The sequence below is a fragment of the Harmonia axyridis genome, chromosome 3 (assembly GCF_914767665.1).
Source record: "Harmonia axyridis chromosome 3, icHarAxyr1.1, whole genome shotgun sequence".
NCBI classification, from domain to species: Eukaryota; Metazoa; Arthropoda; class Insecta; order Coleoptera; family Coccinellidae; genus Harmonia; species Harmonia axyridis.
In genome coordinates this window covers 25,891,996-25,910,951 of record NC_059503.1, presented here as the reverse complement: position 1 = coordinate 25,910,951, position 18,956 = coordinate 25,891,996, and the positions used below count along the sequence as shown (strand labels likewise).

At 33.5% G+C, this 18,956-nt stretch overlaps 2 protein-coding genes across 2 annotated transcripts in view; one reads left to right on the top strand and one right to left on the bottom strand.

Moving 5' to 3' along the window:
* LOC123674836 overlaps positions 1-7,137 on the top strand; it is a 339,640-nt gene extending 332,503 nt beyond the window's left edge. The window contains exons 3-11 of the mRNA XM_045609938.1: positions 1,439-1,580; positions 2,141-2,208; positions 2,636-2,899; positions 2,960-3,199; positions 3,265-3,592; positions 3,930-4,072; positions 4,135-4,359; positions 4,798-5,082; positions 5,148-7,137. Of these exons, the coding sequence (XP_045465894.1) occupies positions 1,439-1,580; positions 2,141-2,208; positions 2,636-2,899; positions 2,960-3,199; positions 3,265-3,592; positions 3,930-4,072; positions 4,135-4,359; positions 4,798-5,082; positions 5,148-5,248 (1,796 nt within the window). The 3' untranslated portion in view covers positions 5,249-7,137. The remainder of the gene's footprint in view (positions 1-1,438; positions 1,581-2,140; positions 2,209-2,635; positions 2,900-2,959; positions 3,200-3,264; positions 3,593-3,929; positions 4,073-4,134; positions 4,360-4,797; positions 5,083-5,147) is intronic.
* Positions 7,138-8,630: 1,493 nt separating this feature from the next.
* Positions 8,631-14,723, bottom strand: LOC123675648 (probable ATP-dependent RNA helicase kurz). The gene is made up of 9 exons (XM_045611090.1): positions 14,545-14,723; positions 14,301-14,474; positions 13,299-14,232; positions 12,758-13,158; positions 11,540-12,006; positions 9,869-10,580; positions 9,258-9,504; positions 8,894-9,196; positions 8,631-8,779 (listed from the first exon to the last, which is right to left on the bottom strand). The coding sequence occupies exons 1-9, from the start codon at positions 14,617-14,619 to the stop codon at positions 8,688-8,690; spliced, it is 3,405 nt and encodes a 1,134-aa protein (XP_045467046.1). The 5' UTR covers positions 14,620-14,723; the 3' UTR covers positions 8,631-8,687.
* Positions 14,724-18,956: the final 4,233 nt, after the last annotated feature.

The window sequence follows — 18,956 nt, the reverse complement described above, 5'->3', positions numbered from 1 at the left end:
AGGCATTGATATTCTTCCACGAGTTCAAAATTCAAAAACGAGCCACGAAGTGGCGAGTTTTGGAATGAACGAGTGGTAGAATGAGCCTTCTGTACGAGTATTATACATTATTTTCTCTAATTCATTGCATTTTCATTGAAATTAATGAAATATTTCCATAAATATATCTTAGTGATTTTTGCATTGAAAAATGTTGGTTGGCAGAACTGATTTCTTTAAGGCAAATTGATGAATTGACAGATAAAGCCGTGGCGGAAAGTTCGGAGTACCAACATAGAATAATAAAATATAACCATGAAAACTGTGCGTTTCTGATATATTCTCGCACGATTTTGTTCTACAAGATGTGGAAGAATGAACGGAATAACCACAGAATTAGAGAAAAGCTGTTCTGGCTTTAAACGATTCATAAACCTTACTGAACAGAAATGTCAACACAGTTTGACATTTTCAACTGGCAATTCATAGACACTAACTATCGAAACTTATCATGCAACTGAAGAAACACTATTATCAACTGAATAGAACTCGAAAACTATGAATGAAAATAAAAATCCGTCCATCTGCCATACAGTTATTGACCTCTTTGCTTGAGATAATGATCAATCGTAAGCCAAAAAATGAAGGAATCAAAAAATTCATATTTGCCGAAATTTATTTTGAATTTCACGAAATAACTGAAATATACAATTTTTTTTGGCTTTGCCTTTTTCATTATTTCTTATTTCATAGGAGCTCTCAAATGATACGTATCACATCACAAGTAAAGGATTGCCATAACAATTCCTTGTTTTGGGGTGGCTACAGCGCAGGGAGTTAATCGGGATGATTGCCTAAAGATAACATTATGATCCCACTTTATACTATTGAAACCATTTTTACTGTTTTTCAATAACTCTCATAACTTCGGAGATACGCCAATGGCAAGTTTTTAAAAACCAACCCTGTATGTAGGTACAAATGTACATACATTCAAATCTGATATTGGTACTCTTATAAAAGAATTGTAATGCATATTGGACAAAATGTTTCTGAAAAACAAAAACAACATTGTTGATAAATGCTCGACATTGTGTTATTCTAGACTTGATGGAAAATTGTTTCAAAATTTCAATTAACCTAACGACTTAAAAACAACGGTCGTGTCCGACTGAAATTCAGTTATTTCGGTTCTGTTAGTTTGTCGTCAATTTCTGAATGTGATTTATAATATGAAATCGTTTTGTTAGCGTTCGGAAATAATTCATTTTGTGTATGGATGAAAATTCTATTCATTTCAGTCCGTGCTTTCATCACTTTAAATTGCAACTCTACGCCATAAAATGAATATAGCAGGACTAAGTTGAATGTTCCCAGTTTGTTTACTGGCTAACGTGAAAATAAAAAAATGTATATAATTATTTTATACTGGTTGTATCTAATGAAATTTTTGTTTCAGGAGGATGTACCTTCAATAAGACTTGGAATGGGAGGTGGTTTCAAAGTGGATTACAAAACCTGGTATTCATTAATAGTACGCACATAGAAACCAAAGGAGAATGTTTCGAAAATCAAGCTGATAAATATTTAGTATATAATAGGTGAGTTACTTTATCAAATCATATTTTTGTTGTTTTAAATATATTCTTTTTATTTTAATTCATCAAGCCATTGCTTCAAAATTTATTATCATTTTCCTGAAAAGTTTATTGGAAATATTGAACAAAGCTATCCAGATTTTAGTGCAATAACTTTGGAACTAAAATCTGGACCACCCTGTATAATCAGATTATGGGTTATGAAACAAGATGCGTTGGAAAACTTGAAATTGAGATAGACCTATGGCATGTTCTTTTCAGTTGTGACTTATTCTGATATTAAAACTACTTCAATTTTCATTATTGAGTAGTAAAATAAAAAAGAATAACGCTTATACGGAAAGCAGCCATAGCTGATATGGTCACTCGAAATATATCATTTTTATGTATATTGCATATTATACATCGAACTTCAAATATTTTATGTTCTTATTGTTGGTACCTAAAATAAGCGAAGACTTTTCGACACAACTTGTATCTGATGGTAGCACATTCATTTAATTTCTAAGTTTCTTCCAAATCCATTGATGAACAAATACCTATACATTTTGAATTATTTTCAGGCAAGACAACTGTTATCGTTGCTTGGCGATACACGAGAAATTTTCTGGTGTGCTTCAATACAAAGAATGTGAGTATCATTATTTTCTCATTAGAAATCAGCTGAATCCATTTATAGCTTCATCTCTAGGAAGATTGTATTCGAATAAATATCAGGGTTAAACACTTTGTACGAGTTCTCACTAGGGGTGTTCAATTTTGTTGGGGAAGATCTGAAAGTGTACTCAGTCTTCTACTAATTTTGAATCAATAACTAAACTCTCGTAAATGGAACCTTAACTTTTAAGGCCAATTTAACAATGATGTTATCATCATCATCAGAAACTAAAAGTTACTATAACTTGACAGTACAGTATCGTGTTCACCTCATTCACTGTTCACCCTGAGCTTTTAACAAATATATATTTTCTTTTGGATGGAAATATTTCAAAAGTCAAAGTAAAAATCTAATCAAAGCAGAACTTATTATAGAATTGAAGTTATTATTTCAATTTCAGCGATATGTGAAGAAAAGAAGGGTTCCTTAATCGACATATGCAGTTCAATGCTGGGAGATGACCCGTTACATACCATGTTCAGGAAATACCCGGAGACTAAATCTATTCCATGTCCCTTCAAGAGCGCTCCTTTCACCTTCAGCTATAGTAGGGGAGCTGGAGAGTGCTCCAATCCACCCAGCAAGGCCGAAAGTTGTACCGACGATTCCAGAATAGTATTCAAATACCAAGCCTGTCCTGACGTGCCATCTACTGAAAGTAACAGTAAGTTGGAAACATCAACTAATTCGATCACTTTTAATAATTACAATTATTATTTTATAGTCGAAGAGTTGGTATGCCTGGCCACTTGGAAAGAGGGATCTACTAGATATCTAATAGGCAAAATATCACAGGGTAATAGAAGGAATCTCATAACGGACGAAGACCAATATCGCTGCTTTATCTATCAGAGAGACAAGAGCAATGACAAAACTACATACAGCATAGCTCAGTCTGCGGATGCTACATGTACTGGCATTATCAACTCATACGAAGGCAGCAAAACCATGAAATTAACAACAGGTGAGTTATCATCACTTCCCTTCGAACATCGACCTAAGTAATATTTTTGTATTGGTACATTTCAGTCGATAACCATCACAATCGGTGCAAATTTCCGAAGTGGATAACAGATCATCACACATGGCTCAGTTTGGATCACAAGAAGATCTACAAGTTCACGCAACGCAATGCGACCTTGAAAATAGTCGACGAAGAGATACCGAAACCAAAAAGGCCCAATAGACCTAACTTCAGTTTGGGATCTCAGGCACCTGCTTTTGGATATGAAGAGTTTGGTTTCGAGAGTCAGGATCAAAGGAGGTCGGATGGAGAGATGAGGGTGATCTGCCACGGTATTCTGGAGTCTCAGGATCAGAAAAGGGTGCAGATTGTGGCGCACATCACTTCTGGATGGTAAGTTATCCTAATTACTTGATTACATATTTGGAAAACACTGTAAATTATTTGGTTAATTCAGGGCATATCACAACTTGAATGAAAAAATAAATTTCTATCATTCATAAAACACGTTCTTTCTTGATTTAGTTAATGTATGAGTTACTTTATACTCAAAGGATAAAATTTACGCCAGATGGTCGGATGAATAGGTTGCCCGTACGAAATTATGTTGTCACAGTTAGTAATAGTAGTTTACTGTTTATGTGTCTAGAATTAGATCAAATATCAAGGAATATTTTTACGTCTTCAAATATTGTAGACATTGTTTATGAAAATCCTTTCTTAATTTCAGCGATAGCGGTTACGTATGCATGGTTTTCCATAAGAGAGACTCGAATGTGATCGAGATACAACAAACCAGCGAATTCGAGGAGAATCCAGATGAAGCTTGTGGAAAATTCAATCCGTCTACAACACCTTACACTACATTAGTCAGTGAGTATATGGCAAGATGTGTTACATGGGACAAAATTATTATGTCTTTAATCTTTTCACAGCTACAACCCTGCATACAAAGAAATGTCCCCATTTGGGACGGTACAGAGTACCTCCCAAAGAGGATCGATCTGAAGAACGAAGGAAGAAAAGGGACCAATCTGACGTCCTTGGTTCTGAACTGACACCGGAGTGTCTGTCTCAAGATTATGAAACTTTGACTGTTGGTTGCACAAATCAACACGAGATGGAATTCCAGTCGGACTGTAACCAGCAAACACCAAATGGTGAGTTGAGTACATTTCATATTGCAAGAACTTTGATTGTATTGAATTGAATTTGATTGTTTAATTCTGCAGTACCCATTGGGTACTACCCAATGTAGACTCAATATAAAAAGCCAAATAGACAAAATATTTGAATAAGACATAAAAAGACCTCATCAGGGAACTCTAATAACAAAATTACTTTTTCATTTTTCTTTGAAAAAAGGAACTATTTTGAATGTGGTTAGGAAGAAAATGTCCAAAATTTCATGCAATGAGCTTAAGGACCAATGGTCAATAGCTCTTACCTGAAATGGACAATGAAGAACATCTTCTCTCTCAATATATTGTTTGCAAAAGAAGGCACATGTAGAATTAATTCATTGGTTTTGAATATGAACGTTTATTTTCCCTTTATTAGGTCCTATGACCACAGTCTCAAAATTATTTCTGTTTCAGCTTACTCCTGTCATGGAAGCTGGAACGAGAACGGCATAAATTATATTATAGCAACTCCCATGACTAGTAAGAAGTCTGCGATGGGTGAGCCTCTACGATACTGCTTTATCTATACATTAGGATACGATGCACCTCAACTGCCCCTTCACGGGGATCATCATGCAGTCGCAGATAAGCAGGCGACAATGGGTCAAGCAATTCTCAAGTTGACCAGAGTAACAGATAGCTGCCACAGAATCGTAGTTCCTGGTTTCGGAAACTGGGCCTATAATTTCACTAATACAGGTAATTTAATATATTCTTATTTTCCCCAAGTGCATTTTACTACCTTCTTTTTGTTTTCATTCCAGGAGCTTGCAAAGCAGTAGATCATTCAAACTCAGGTGGAATGGCTGTACCAACAGCTCTACTTATGATCACTATGATTGCTGTAACTCTAAATTGGAGATGATGAAGAAAACCTGTCCCAATTTCATTCTTAATCTCGGATTGTTCAGTGTATTAGAAGGGGAATTTTTTATGATGGATTACTGTCAATATTGATTCTATTCCACTATCTCGACTTGTGAAGCACTCCATTCTCAAGATTGTTTGTCCCTATCCACACATTTCTAGGAGTGCTTTTCTAGTCACTCGTCCATAATTTTTGCGACAAAAAACAAATATCTTGTTGAATGGACGTTCATGGAATAGCTCTTTTGGATCAGAACAGCAGGATTTTATTTTAAAATGGATGGAAATAGTTTGGTTGGATTTGGTGAATTCAATATTTTTATTTGTAACCATATTTATTTCCCATTTTGAAATGATCTTTGAGCTTAGAATTGTACAACGAAATCTTGCTTTTTTTCAAATTTTATCATTTATTACAATTAGCCTAATCTTCATCATGCTAGTAAGTACAAGTTTTAGACATTTCAGCAAACTTGAATGAAATGATGAGGAAGATTAAGCAAATGCCCCCAAAATTTAGAAAAGGCTTACCTGAAGATGTTGATATGATGCGACAAATATTAAGTTTGTCGACCGCATATTATTTCTTATGTTTGTCCAAGTATCCGTATCATTTTCTACTGTTTATTATTCATGATCTGTGATGTAGAACGGAAAACGGGCAGATGATGTAAAAATCACTCTATAATGATTATTTATCAATTTGAAGGAGCATGATGATTATTTTCGTTGTAATCTGTAAATTTGTAATAGGTGTTGCTCCCTTATCAGAAACGAATATTCTAGAAATAATTCTAAATGAAGAAAGATAAAAGACTAGTTAGGAAATACTTATAACCTCAGCGATCCCAATAAACCGAACAAATTAATTTCCCAAGTGTCGTTTTCTCGCCTCAGAATCGTGTTGTACTTAAACCGTATTTAGTTAGAAGGGACGAAAAAGACTGTTGAATTACAACCTTAAAAGGAATTGTCCTCATTCACTATGATTCAGCAAATGTTTTTTTATCGAGGTAAAACTGGAATGTAAGTAAAATGAAAGTAAGAAAGGTATACAAGTAAGAAAAGATCTATTTTACCAATAAAATTATGTACATAGACCAGAAAATTTTAGATTTTAAAGAATGTTGATTATTGGAAGGAAACTATTTGATTAGGATTTATTTTAGTGGATTCCTCGGTGATTTTTTTACAGTGCAAATTCTCTTATTTCCTTTGTGATACATTTGTAAAATAAAACAATTTTGAAATGGAACGATATTATGCACTCTGTGTGCCGTTTTAACATTTTATGGATAAAGACTCTTTTTGAAAATATATATTTGTGGATATGATACGTTGAACCTTTTGTATATTATCTGTATATATGTTTATAGATGTTTTCTTTTTATCTATTTATCAATGTGTAAAGACACTTTTTTTGGTCGATTTGGGAATCGTTGAAAATGTTTATCCTCGAGAAAAGTTAAATCATAATAGAATTATTTTCTCGTCCAAACTGGACCAAAGGCATATTTTCAACGATTCTCCTTACCCATAATTTCCTGTGATTTTCACCTTTTATTGCAGCTTTGAGAAATCATACAATACTTATACCATATTTTAACGTCGCTGTGACCAATCCTAAGTCCTTGATCTTCATATTCATAAGCTTTATAGTGAGTAATTTCAACTCCATCTCATTCCACCACAGTTGTATCCCTATAGAAAATAAAAGTATGCAGTAAAAATGGGATAGACTAGCTTTGGTTTCAGCTACGTGGATTAGTACATTATAGAGTATTATTAATTGCCCTTTGACTAACAGTGTGTCCAATTCAGCTTGACCTTCATACAATTTTATGATTATATTTTTGAAAAAAAAATTAAATGAATTCTTTGATTCAATTTGTTCTTCTGTGTTATATCACCTCATAAGTACCTATTCATTTCTAGATCTTCTATTCTTTTAAGAATCTGAAAATATACTACAACTACTTTTCAAGTGATGAGGCATCACTCCTAAAAAAATTACATAGAAAGGAAGATTGAAGGACTCCACAATATTTCAAATATCTTTGCAAAATAAGTACCTACATACTAAAGTCGGGGTTTCTTCATCATTGTAGAAGTGAAGATCTTCACCAACAAATTGTGATAGCTTCTAAAATTACACTAGGAGTTTTACCAAATGCTGCCTGATTTCATATTGAGTGAAAATATTTTTCACTTCAATGTGACTAGCTTTGAATTTAGACATATTAATGATTGAGATTCGTTCAATTCTCAAACCATCACATGCCAAAATAATACAGGAAAAATTTGTTTTTATAATCCAATTGCTCACTGTGCAGATTAGAGATCACAATATCATAATAACATCTTTCTTCTTTCACAATTGGTAATTTAGGAAGATGAACCTACTGTTATAGATATTTTCCTCGGAAGTTGAATATGATAATTGGTTGCTCATATGGTTGATTTTTTTTCAGATAACTTTTCAATTGTGTCCAAAAATCGGAATTAGGTCGTCATTTTGAATTTATGAAATTAAAATTATGATAAAAAAAATATTTTACTTCTGCTAAATATTTATGTTCTAAGGTAAGTACTCATAGAATTCTTATTCGATTCAGTACAAATAAATGGAATTTCATTTTACCAGTTTTCGATTTTTCCAAGTCTTCCATTTAATCTCCTATCCAGGTGGACTCGAAGTCACTATATTGTGGCTCTCATCAAGAAATATAGAGAAACCAGAATCTTAATTAATTAATTTTTTTTTACTCTATTTTCATTCGAAAAATACCATTTAAATCTCCCCATAGTTAGAAGTACAATACATTAAACTTATGAGAATGAAATATTTCTAAAGTTCAACTTTTTTTTTAATGCTTTGTGAATAAATATAAAAAATAATATTCCATTATTCAGATAGATTCGTTAATAGACTATAACTAAAATAACCTAGTGCTGCATTTGATGTGATAATTTGATCTGGATCTGATCGTAGAATACATTGATGAGTTATTGACTCAATTCGGGGACACTTGTTTAAAGAAAACACCATTCACATGGAGAAAATAAAGAATGTAAAATTTGCAACTAGGGAGAAAAAATTTTCATTATGTACTTTGTATATTTTTGAAACTATAACGTTGAAACACTTTTTAATGTTCTTTAGATATAAAAACAATATTCATATTTGAGGCTTTGGATTGTGCGAGTCTGAAATCTGTGGATTCTCAGCACAACTAAAATATTCAGGCAATTTGCATCTATGGAAAGTAGAAGTCATCGAAATTGGAGAGTATTAGCGATAATATTTTTTTGTTTCTCTGGGATATAATGAAGACTGGGGTATAGTATATCAGATTAAGTAATAAAAAAAAGAAAAGAAATATTTAGATAATATTTTTAATATTTACAAATATTTACAAATAATAAATTACTTCAAATTACGTTGAACATTTCTCAACAGGGGGCCACATAATTGTTATGTCGGCGTGTAACGATTGGGGAACCCATTGTAAGAACTCCGACAACAAATCTGAAAAAAAAAACAGAATTATATTGAAAAGAATATGATATTGATGAAAATTAAATATTCATTTCAAATAAAAAAATCGTCTTTTTCCCTTCTATTTAAATAAAGAAGACTTACAACTAGAGTTGTCCTTCCACACTTCCAACAATGTGTCTTTTCTCCTAACCTTCCTTTCAATTAATGCATTAGTTAACGAATTGGTTCTTGGCTGCAACTTCGCATATTTTTTTATCATTATGGCAGGAGAACTCAACAGATGAGACGTGTACTTTTTCAGTTTCTCTACCACTTCTCCTTCCAGTAAAAATTTGGCAAACCATCTATATGCCTCCTCTGTCTCAGGAAACTCAATTCTAACACGTCTCAAAGGCCACGCTTGACTACCAAAGGTTCCGTCTACGCAACACATAACCTTACCCTCTGAAAAATTTCAAAAATTATGATTTTTATTCATTCGTCATAGATTCTAAACTCAACTTACCATCGTAACTTGCAGAATCAGGAATTTTCAGCTGACAAAGATTGGGGTAATAAAGAGGTAACCATTCGACTTCTATAGCTGTTACACCACGCATGTACACCTTATTTGTTTCATATAACTCTTGATATATCACCCAATCAGGTAGGGTTCTCTTTAATATGCAGGTTCTATGCAAGAACACAAGATCTTCCATACTACCAACTTTGTAAGCATACTTATATTTGGACTTGCTCTCTCCAGTTGGTACCTTGTGAAAATATAGCAATAAAACATTAGTATCTAATAATAAAGGTTGACACAAAAAATTAAACAAAACATGTTCACTGGAATACATTCCTACTTCAAGTTTAAAACTCTGCACACTTTTCACTATTCATAATTTAGGAAATCTACAGGCTAACTTTGAGGTGAAGAATATTGTACTTAGTACAATCATGGTAACACACGGTTCGAATTTGTGATTCTGTGCAATTGATGCTCTTTTCAGAATTTGATTCCTTTATTTTTTACCAAATTTAATGAAATAGATCTTAAAAAAAATGATTTGTTTCACTGATGCATTTCAGGTATTTGTTTATGATATAGTAAAAAACCTTTGGATAATCACTTACCTCATCAAGAGTCACCTTTCTGGCCACCTGATCTCCCAAACCTAACAGCAGTATCTGACGCAGCATCTTGGCTTGATGATCAGTGGGAGGCGGCAGTTTGGGGTCTACCACCAAGTCTGCTTCAGGGATGTTGGTGTTTATTTCGTTAGTCATTTGTATCCTTAACTTGCGCACTTCAGTCAGAGCTTTATGCCTAATGCCATGATCGAGACAGAATAGATCCAGTTTTCCTTGTGCATTGGCCACCTCTGCGGTACCGACGCTGGTCATCAATACCATGTTGTCACCCAACAAATAAGAGTTTCCTGAACCCGCCCACTTGATCCGGGTCGCTGTCCACCGTTGAGCTTCGCCCTCCTTCGATCCCTCAAGCAGAAGCTGAGGAACAGAAAGCGCCGCCACCAGGATCAGTGTATAGGCAACGATATCTTGCTGAAAGCTGAGCGCTACCATCTTGCCAAACCTTGGAGACAGTGGGTACTTTGACACTATTTTTCCCAGTTTGGTAATTTTACCGTCCTCGTCTAAGATGCCGAGTATCTTCAACCTGGCTTCGGCGGTTTTCAGCTGCAGAAGGTCCGGTGCGGTAGGAAATGGGAAGTTTAGAATATTCGTTATCTGCATGCTACGCATCCTAAGTACCAGGTCATCCAGGGGCACCTTCTTGATTTCTGGCTCCTCGAAATCAACGAAAGTATCATTGAAAACGGCGCTGCAAAATTCGAAGATATTAATAAAATACAAAGGATAAATGTGTTAAATAAATAATAGCTAGTTGATAGCATTTTGTGTTGACCCCTACAATGCTGATCTAAGATCTATCTTCATCCGATCAATTCACAATTTTGGAACAAATGAAACTTTGCGAAAACTGAGCTCATCTTTTTTTGATATTAGACACATTAGCTTGAAGCTAATAAAAATGTTGCCACTACTACTAATCTCAGATGCAATTTTCAATGTATATTATAGTTTATGCTACAGTCATATAGCCTATAATATTTTAGTGTGGGGAAATTCTGCTGAATTATATATGTTTTTCTATTACAAAAAAGAATAATATGGATAATGTTTAGGCTTGGTTCTTGTGATCATTGCAGATCTATATTTATTGCAAATGGTATTCTGACAGTCCCTTGTATCTTTATTTTTAAGACTTTGTAATATGTTAAAGAAAACAAATCACTTTTTGTCAAGTTGTCTAGTTTTCACAACAACTACTCTACAGGAGCAAGGTGCCCATTTGTGTTTCTCGTAGGCAGACCCAATGAGTTTTTGGGCAGCAACCAACTTCAACACCTAGACAGCGAGACATACATCAAACATGGAACAACAAACATGGGTAAATGATAACAAAGTGATTATTCAAAAAGCAAAAAAAAAAGAATAACGGACATCTTTCAAGGAAAAGTGCTATACACTTGTTTCGGACTTTCGGCCGTCATCAGTTCTCAGTTTGTTTTTCTCCGAGTGTTGTTCATCCCAACACTTTTCAATCGTACTGATGAGGGCCGAAAGCCCGAAACACATATCTACTTTTCCTTGAAGCATGTCTGTTATTCTTTTCTTCATTATTATAATAACCAATACCATAGCAGAAAAGAGCAAACATGGACAAGAAAGAACCATATGTACCAAAAAATTGAGAATGAAATATAATTCTAATCTCACCTTGAATAGAGTCTGTAGCAATGTCCTGGACCAGTCCTACCTGCCCTTCCTGCTCTCTGATCGGCCGAAGCTTTGCTCGTCCAACAAATTCTAAAGGTGGACACACCTGTGACTTTGTCATACAGCTTGGCTTTTGTCTTTCCAGTATCCACGACGTACTTGATACCGGGAATGGTCAAACTTGTCTCTGCCACATTGGTGCTGATCACACATACCCTACAGCCTGACGGTGCCGGCTGGAAGATTTTGTTCTGTTTGTGAATAGGAAGGTTGGAGAAAAGCGGCAGGACCCACAACGGCTGCCCATGGCAGACAGCATCATCAGTAGTAGTCTCATCTTCTGACTCAACGTCGATGGCGTCATCAACATCTTCGTCATCGGACACAACTTCTGCATCTCTGGGCAAGCTGTAGTCGTCCAAATTGATGCGCGGCAAGATTATTTTATTTTTCCTGTTGATTTTACCCTGTTATAAGAAAAAAAAGTGTTGAATTATTGTCTATTGTGATCGCAAAGTGACAAAAATAACAAAAAACAAAAACATGAAAACATAAATGTTAAACATATTATAAATGTAAAAAGAAAATAAAAAATTTTTGGAAGGAAGGAAACCTAATCCAACAGTCCATTAGGCAAAACAAAGGTTCAAACTGAGTTTCAACAATTTCCATACAATGAGTTTCCAAATCCACAGTGGTCAGTGGACATAATACTCTGTTGACAGTTCAGGAACTATTAGTTTCTGAAGATGTCAACATCATTGTAGAAACATTAGTTAAATGCTTGAAAGGATTCAATGAATTGGAGAGTGCTTCTAGAACTTTAATTCATACAAAAAAAATACATAATTCCTGTAGTAACCATTCTAAATAGTTGTGACATTAACTTTAAACTCCAAAAGGTCCAACTAAATGGTTTAAAAGATAATCTGGACATTTAGGCAGCCATTCTAAATCACTGTACCAAATAAATATTAGTTGAATATATTGAAAATCATTAATCATATCTAGAAAATCATTGTCATTATCTTTATGACAAAATAATTCTAATGAAATACAAGTCAAATTTCTAGATTTGAGGTTTATATGCAGAGAGGTGGATAGTAAAACCATAATAATAATTATATTTGTCTCACTCGAAATAAAATGTATTTCTTTCATTTAATACACCTCTTTTCCCTTTTTCTATGAGGCATTTTGTCTAAAATAGTAACTCACCTTTTTCTTTCCCTCACAATCGTCATCTTCTTCTTCCTCTACTTTGGCCTTTACTGCCTTTTTATTCGACTGCGAGTATGGAAACTTCTTTTTCAGCTTTTTCACTAGATGATAGACCTCCTGCTGTCCTGTCACAAATATCAGGATTCCCCCTTCGGGTAATGTGGAGTGAATCTTAACCGTCTTCCTGAAAGCCTCTTTTAAGTAATCATCATCGGTGCGCCTGTTGAAATGTATAGTTACAGGGAACTGACGACTCTCCACATTTACCACTGGTGGAAGGGTCTTAAAGAGTCTTTGATTGGCAGTGAAGTCCTGTATTCGGAGAGTGGCAGACATAACAATAAGCTTCAAAGGAATATTACGTTTTTCTCGGAGTTTGATGATCCACGCCAGAAGACCTAAAGACAAACATTTCATATTAATAAATATCATTCAGTTATCATCTTACAACAATCTATAATGTATACATAAATGAAATTTGATATACTCATTACTGTAAAGTGAATATAAAAGAAATACTTGATCAATAAATACTTACCAACTAATAAATCAGTATACAATGACCTCTCATGGGCCTCATCTAGAATGATAACACTGTACTTATTAAGCAAGAAATCACTTTGTATCTCCTTCAGTAGTACACCATCCGTCATAAACTTGATCTTAGTATCTTCAGTTACATTTCCCTGAAATCTAATTAGGAAAGAAACTTCTCTAGAGCTCAAGCTCATTTCCTTAGCCACCCTCTCTGACATAGAGATGGCAGCTATTCTCCTTGGTTCAGTTACTCCAATCTGTCTCTCAAGAGCATAACCTGCTTCATAAAGGAACTGTGGTAATTGTGTAGTTTTACCACTTCCTGTCTCTCCAGAAATTATTACAATAGAATTTGCATTGATTACTTCCATAATATGTTGTTCTTCTGCAAGAATTGGCAATTTCATTCTTTGTTTTTGTATTTTTGAATCCCTGATCACGTCCACAAATACTGCAGGTTTACTCTCTTTCTTCACAGTGATCTCATTTCTCTTTTCACATTTAGAATTCTCTGTATTGTCATCTTTTATTTCTATTACAGGTTGGTTTATTTGTGATTCAACAATTTTTTCTTCCATTATAGGTTGCTTTATTTCTGATTCATCAACTTTTATTTCTATTTCATCATCACTTGATTCTATTTCTATATCATTCAATTCAAAGTCAGATAATTTAACATTATTTGGATCATATTTCTTTATAGGGATAGTTGTTTCTTCGGCAGGAGTATCTAATGAAATAGTATTTTCAGTATTATCACTTAAATTCTCCTCGTCTATATTAAATTTCCGTTTTTTCGGAGGAGCATTTGCTTTTCTCTCCTCCAGAAATATGCGTTTAATTCCTTTAGTTTGAATTGAAGACAAGGAGACCAACTTTTTCTGCTCTTCTTCAGGTATTCTATATTTCTGTAATTCTTCCAAAATTTGTTTTCTCTAAAACGTAAAGAATTTCAATTGATAAGTGATTTTCAATAAAATGAGCAATATTCAAATAGACTTACGTTTTCTTTTTTCTTCTTTTTTTCGACAATTTTTTCTAACTGCTTTCTTCTCTTTTTTGATAAAATAACAGTTGGACCCTTTTGCTTCTTTATTTTGGTTTTTCTTTTTTGTGAGGGTAAACACAATTTATTTGCGTCATCATAGTGTCCTTCGGCTTTTAAGTCAATATTCAACTGAAAATTCCATAATTAACAATAATCTGAAGACAATACTAGAAATAGTACCGAAAAATTATTCACTTACCTTTGACGTTTCTGAATCATCTATTATTATTTGATTCACCTCTCTAGATTTCCAATTGAATCGTTTTTTCGGCATTTTGACTGAAAACTAGAATGTATTCGTATAAACTATAATGCTTAAGAAATGTAAGTAACATGGATTTTTTCCTGCTAACATGCCATAAGCTCTTTATATAGGTTATGTTTTCAAAGTTTTGTCCATAGAATATAGTATGAATCTGTGATTGTGTCAAACTTCATCTTTTTTCATAAGTGGTCTCAACCATTGAACTACCCAGTTTTTGGTAAAGGTACATTTAGAGATAAGAAGAGTAATCTCTTATGGTAGAACTATGGATGGAAGAGATAAGGAGAATAATCTTTCTTTTCCAAAAGTGTCTGTTACATTGACACAAATTGGTGGCGCTAGTGTAGCTATAGGATAAATTTCTTAATTATATTCTATGTTCTAAGGTGAATTTCATAGATGACGTGGGAAGTACTTAAATAGATAAAGCAAGAAGTAAATAAGAATGAAAGTGTGTTCTCCTTCTTGGGTTGCTAGATCGAATTACCCTATTATCGGGAGAAAAAAATTATTTTTTCAGGTATTTTGCACTTTGGTCGGGAGGAATAAAATTATTATTGAAGTAAATGTTGTAAAAAAACATTCAACATAATCGGTATATTGATATCAACAGAAAATGGTTTTCTCATCCCCTAAATTATCAATAATCAACAGAATTTAATAGTGCCATTTATTTTTCAGTTTGTCGAATCTATTTTGTATATATAGTGTTCACAGATTCAGCCATTTTCTGACTCTTTATATTATTAAAGATTAGAAATCAAAACAATTTCCATCAAAATTGAGACTAATCATCAACTTTGCTTATTAAATCCATCATGCACATTTGGTTCCTTTTTTTTTGTGCAAAGGTGCAAAGCATTGCTTACTCGAATGAACAGTGGTGACGCTAGGGGAAGGGGTCAGGGGTGGCCCGGGCCCCCCTGGAATTCTGCTGGCCCCCCTAAAATTCAACTAAGGCTAAAAGATTAGCAGAACTCTAATTTCATTTACTTTGGCTCCCACAAAAAAAATCCGGCTTACACTTACACATATGTATTTATTCACTTTCCCTTCTGAGAGGCGATTTCATAGCGTTTATTTTAAGATTTTGCGAAAAAGAGGACCCCCATCACAATATATACATATATCAATAACTTTTTTCGTTAACCCCCTGTCATGCTCTTTGCATGTTATTAATTTTTTTTGTGGTCCATTTGATTTTTCTGTTATTGTTTTTACATTTGTTAATCTTCTCCCAAGGGCTCAAAATTCACATAATTCTTATGGTTTCATTAGATAAAACAAACTTTCACTGGTAAAACTCTGTCCTCCATACAAATCCATTTTTTCAATAACATTATTGCTCTCCAGCTGCATCGCTTCATTTTCACTCATTTGAATTACTTTCATACAACTTCCACATTTAAGAAGGAACACCACCACGTGGATGCTCAGTTCAAAACGAAATTAGAAATATTTCTTCTTACAGATCACCGATTTTTATAGGGTTTCCACATAATTTCCTCGAACAATTATCTACATGGAAGAAAAAGAATATTTTTAATTTGCGAATGAAAAAAAAAATTATGAAAGTTTAGTAACTTTGTACTAAAATAAAAAAAATATTAGAAGCCATTTTTTTTAAATCGAATAAGCGCTCTCAATTACAGTTATAACAATACAAATAGGTACTAAAATGCACCTTTAAGAACTACGTCATCTTTTTACTATAGACTTAAAGAGCAAAGTACTTTTGAACAATGCAGAACGTTTTTTGATGAAATCGACAAAACGTTCTTTGATAAATTTGACAAGGTGATTTTAAGTTAAAAAATACGATTTCATATGAAATTGAAAAGATGCCTGAGGGGAATAACAGAGGCTCCTCCAAATATAATTCAGATGAATTAGGCAAAGCAGGGCGGCAAAATTTTATTTTGTTGGGGCGCCAAAATATCTGGCGGTGGCCTTGGTAGAAAGAATTTTGAGCTTTCCATAAATGATAAACTTTTGATATATTTTTATTAAGTGCTTGATTTTTGAAATGAAGGTAACAAATATAATATTATCAGTTGATTTCAAGTCCATGTCCGTCAAAGACTTTCAATTTTCTAATCGTACATGAGTCTGTGAATTAGTATTGTAAATTTTTACAGAAAAAAAAACAAATTATTGAATTTTTTGGAAATGCTTTTGAGATTAAATCATCAATCTTTACATTTCAGATATTTAGATATTTCTGAAAGTAAATGTGCTTATTCGCCATTTTCTTAACGTTTCCTTAAAAATTCTTACCCGTCCAGCACTCCTGTTCACTTCCTGCATAAATCTGCATGAATACTAGTTTGCCAATCATTGAAAACCATCAAGAATCATTTTAGAATGCCCCTTTTCAATGAAAACAATAAAAAAATGTAAAATACTAGGGGGCGTTTAGAAGTAATTCAAATTTCTATCATCGAATTACTTGACCAAAATGTATTTGAATTGAGTACTTTATTAAGATCAACAGAGTACGCCGAAAGTAATTACTTTTTAAAACTTTTCACATTCTTATCTTTTGCACCAGTTCAAAAAATTAGCTTTCGTTAGATTTTTCAGGCAAAAGATACATAGTTCAACGGGAACGGTGAACGGAAGGTACGATCTTATTGAAAATTTGGTTTATTGGGTAGAATATTGGTTTGTCGATTCGTCGTGTGTAGTTGGTCGCCGATGAAGCGCCAACGGATGCGCGTATATAGAAAGAAATTGAGAGAATTTTCTGAAAGATTTTGAATAATTGTCGAGACTTTAGGAAATATACATACCTTGTTTTAGATTTCCGCTATTACTAGTTTAATTTGAGATTTAGAATTTAAAATATCGGTGATATTTTTGTCGGTATTCTCGCACTTCCCGTGAGATTGGAACAATTGAAACCTCTCTTAGGATTGAAAAATATCAAGAAGTACAACCTCCCTTAGGACTAAACAATAGAAATCTCCATTGGGATTGACATATCGTAAAGAAGAATTTCCTTGTGATATATCTATAAGTTGGAATTGCATTTTAGTTCCTGAGAGAATACCTGCAACCTGCGTAATATCTGGCGTTATTACATCAACTTCGCTGAATGGGAATTGGAGTACTATAGTTTCCTGCTAAGATCTGGTGTTTAGAAGGCTGAAAATAATCTATAAGAGGTTCCATCCTAATAGCACAGTAATTCATTAAAATTGATTTAAGTTGAGTTTTATTTCAATATTATTTGTTTAGAGGATCGATCTTTGTACCTATATTTTAATTTTATTAAATTTGTAAAAACCTGGGTAGTAGTTTTGTTGCCAAATAAGCCAAACCACCCCTAGATATCAGTCTCAGAGTCTCATGGACAATTGTAACGTTACAATCTCTAGCCGTTTCCGAGTTATTGATGATTTACTTCTTCCTTTGTAAAAAACATAGCATCAAACAAGCATCCATCACTTTGGTATCCTAGAATGCTGATAGATAGATAGATTACCCGTGTATGATTTAAGTGTGATAAAATACATCTCTAATCATACAGGGTGGTTCACATGCTTCAACGAGATATACTTGAATGATGAAATGTGAATTTTTCAAATGCAATGACCTGCATATCATAAGACGTATTCAAACAAAATCAAATCTCCTTTCAGACGATATAACATGTTCCTATACCTAAATTGCAAAATTTCCTAATTAAAGCAAGTTTTCATCCCAATGGCAGTATTAAGAATATTAAGATATATCTTTATTTGTTTAAGATATCCTTGAAATCTCATAGAACTTTTAAGTGTTTGATTGTCTCAGTCTTTACTTGTTGGAAATTCATCTTGATGATTAAAAAGTAAAAAAACTTATTTCCGCTTTATATATTTATTTTCACAACAATTGTTTCGTCATGATAACATGACTTCGTCAGGTGAGCATGGTAACTTACCATGCTCACCTGAAGAAGTCATGTTATCATGACGAAACAATTGTTGTGAAAATAAATATATAAAGCGGAAATAAGTTATTTTACTTTTTAATCATAGAACTTTTAAACTAAAATAACTTCACAATCAGCACCGATGGTACAGTATTGTTGAATTTATCAACAAATATTTAATTGATAAACGATTTTTCACGGCCAATGCGTACAAATTTCCTCTTGTTTATTGGTCAGGATCACATCTCATTAAACATTTTGCATACAATTTGATTGTTTTGGCAGTGAAAAATGAACAATTTCATCAAAATCTGTGTATATCACATATTGCCTTCCATTTGAATCGTTTTTCTACGGCCACCAAAGAGCCCTGATCTTACTTCTTTGGATTTTTATACCTGGAACACATTAAAAGAAAAAGTTAATC

Bases quoted from the DNA above. Each gene is read 5' to 3' on its own strand.
- LOC123675648 (XM_045611090.1), bottom strand. From the start codon at position 14,619: ATGCCGAAAAAACGATTCAATTGGAAATCTAGAGAGGTGAATCAAATA. The intron at 12,007-12,757 runs GTGAGTTACTAT...TTCTTATAACAG, and splicing joins ATTGTGAGGGAAAGAAAAAG to GGTAAAATCAACAGGAAAAA. The intron at 9,197-9,257 runs GTAAGTTGAGTT...GAAATTTTTCAG, and splicing joins TGATTCTGCAAGTTACGATG to AGGGTAAGGTTATGTGTTGC.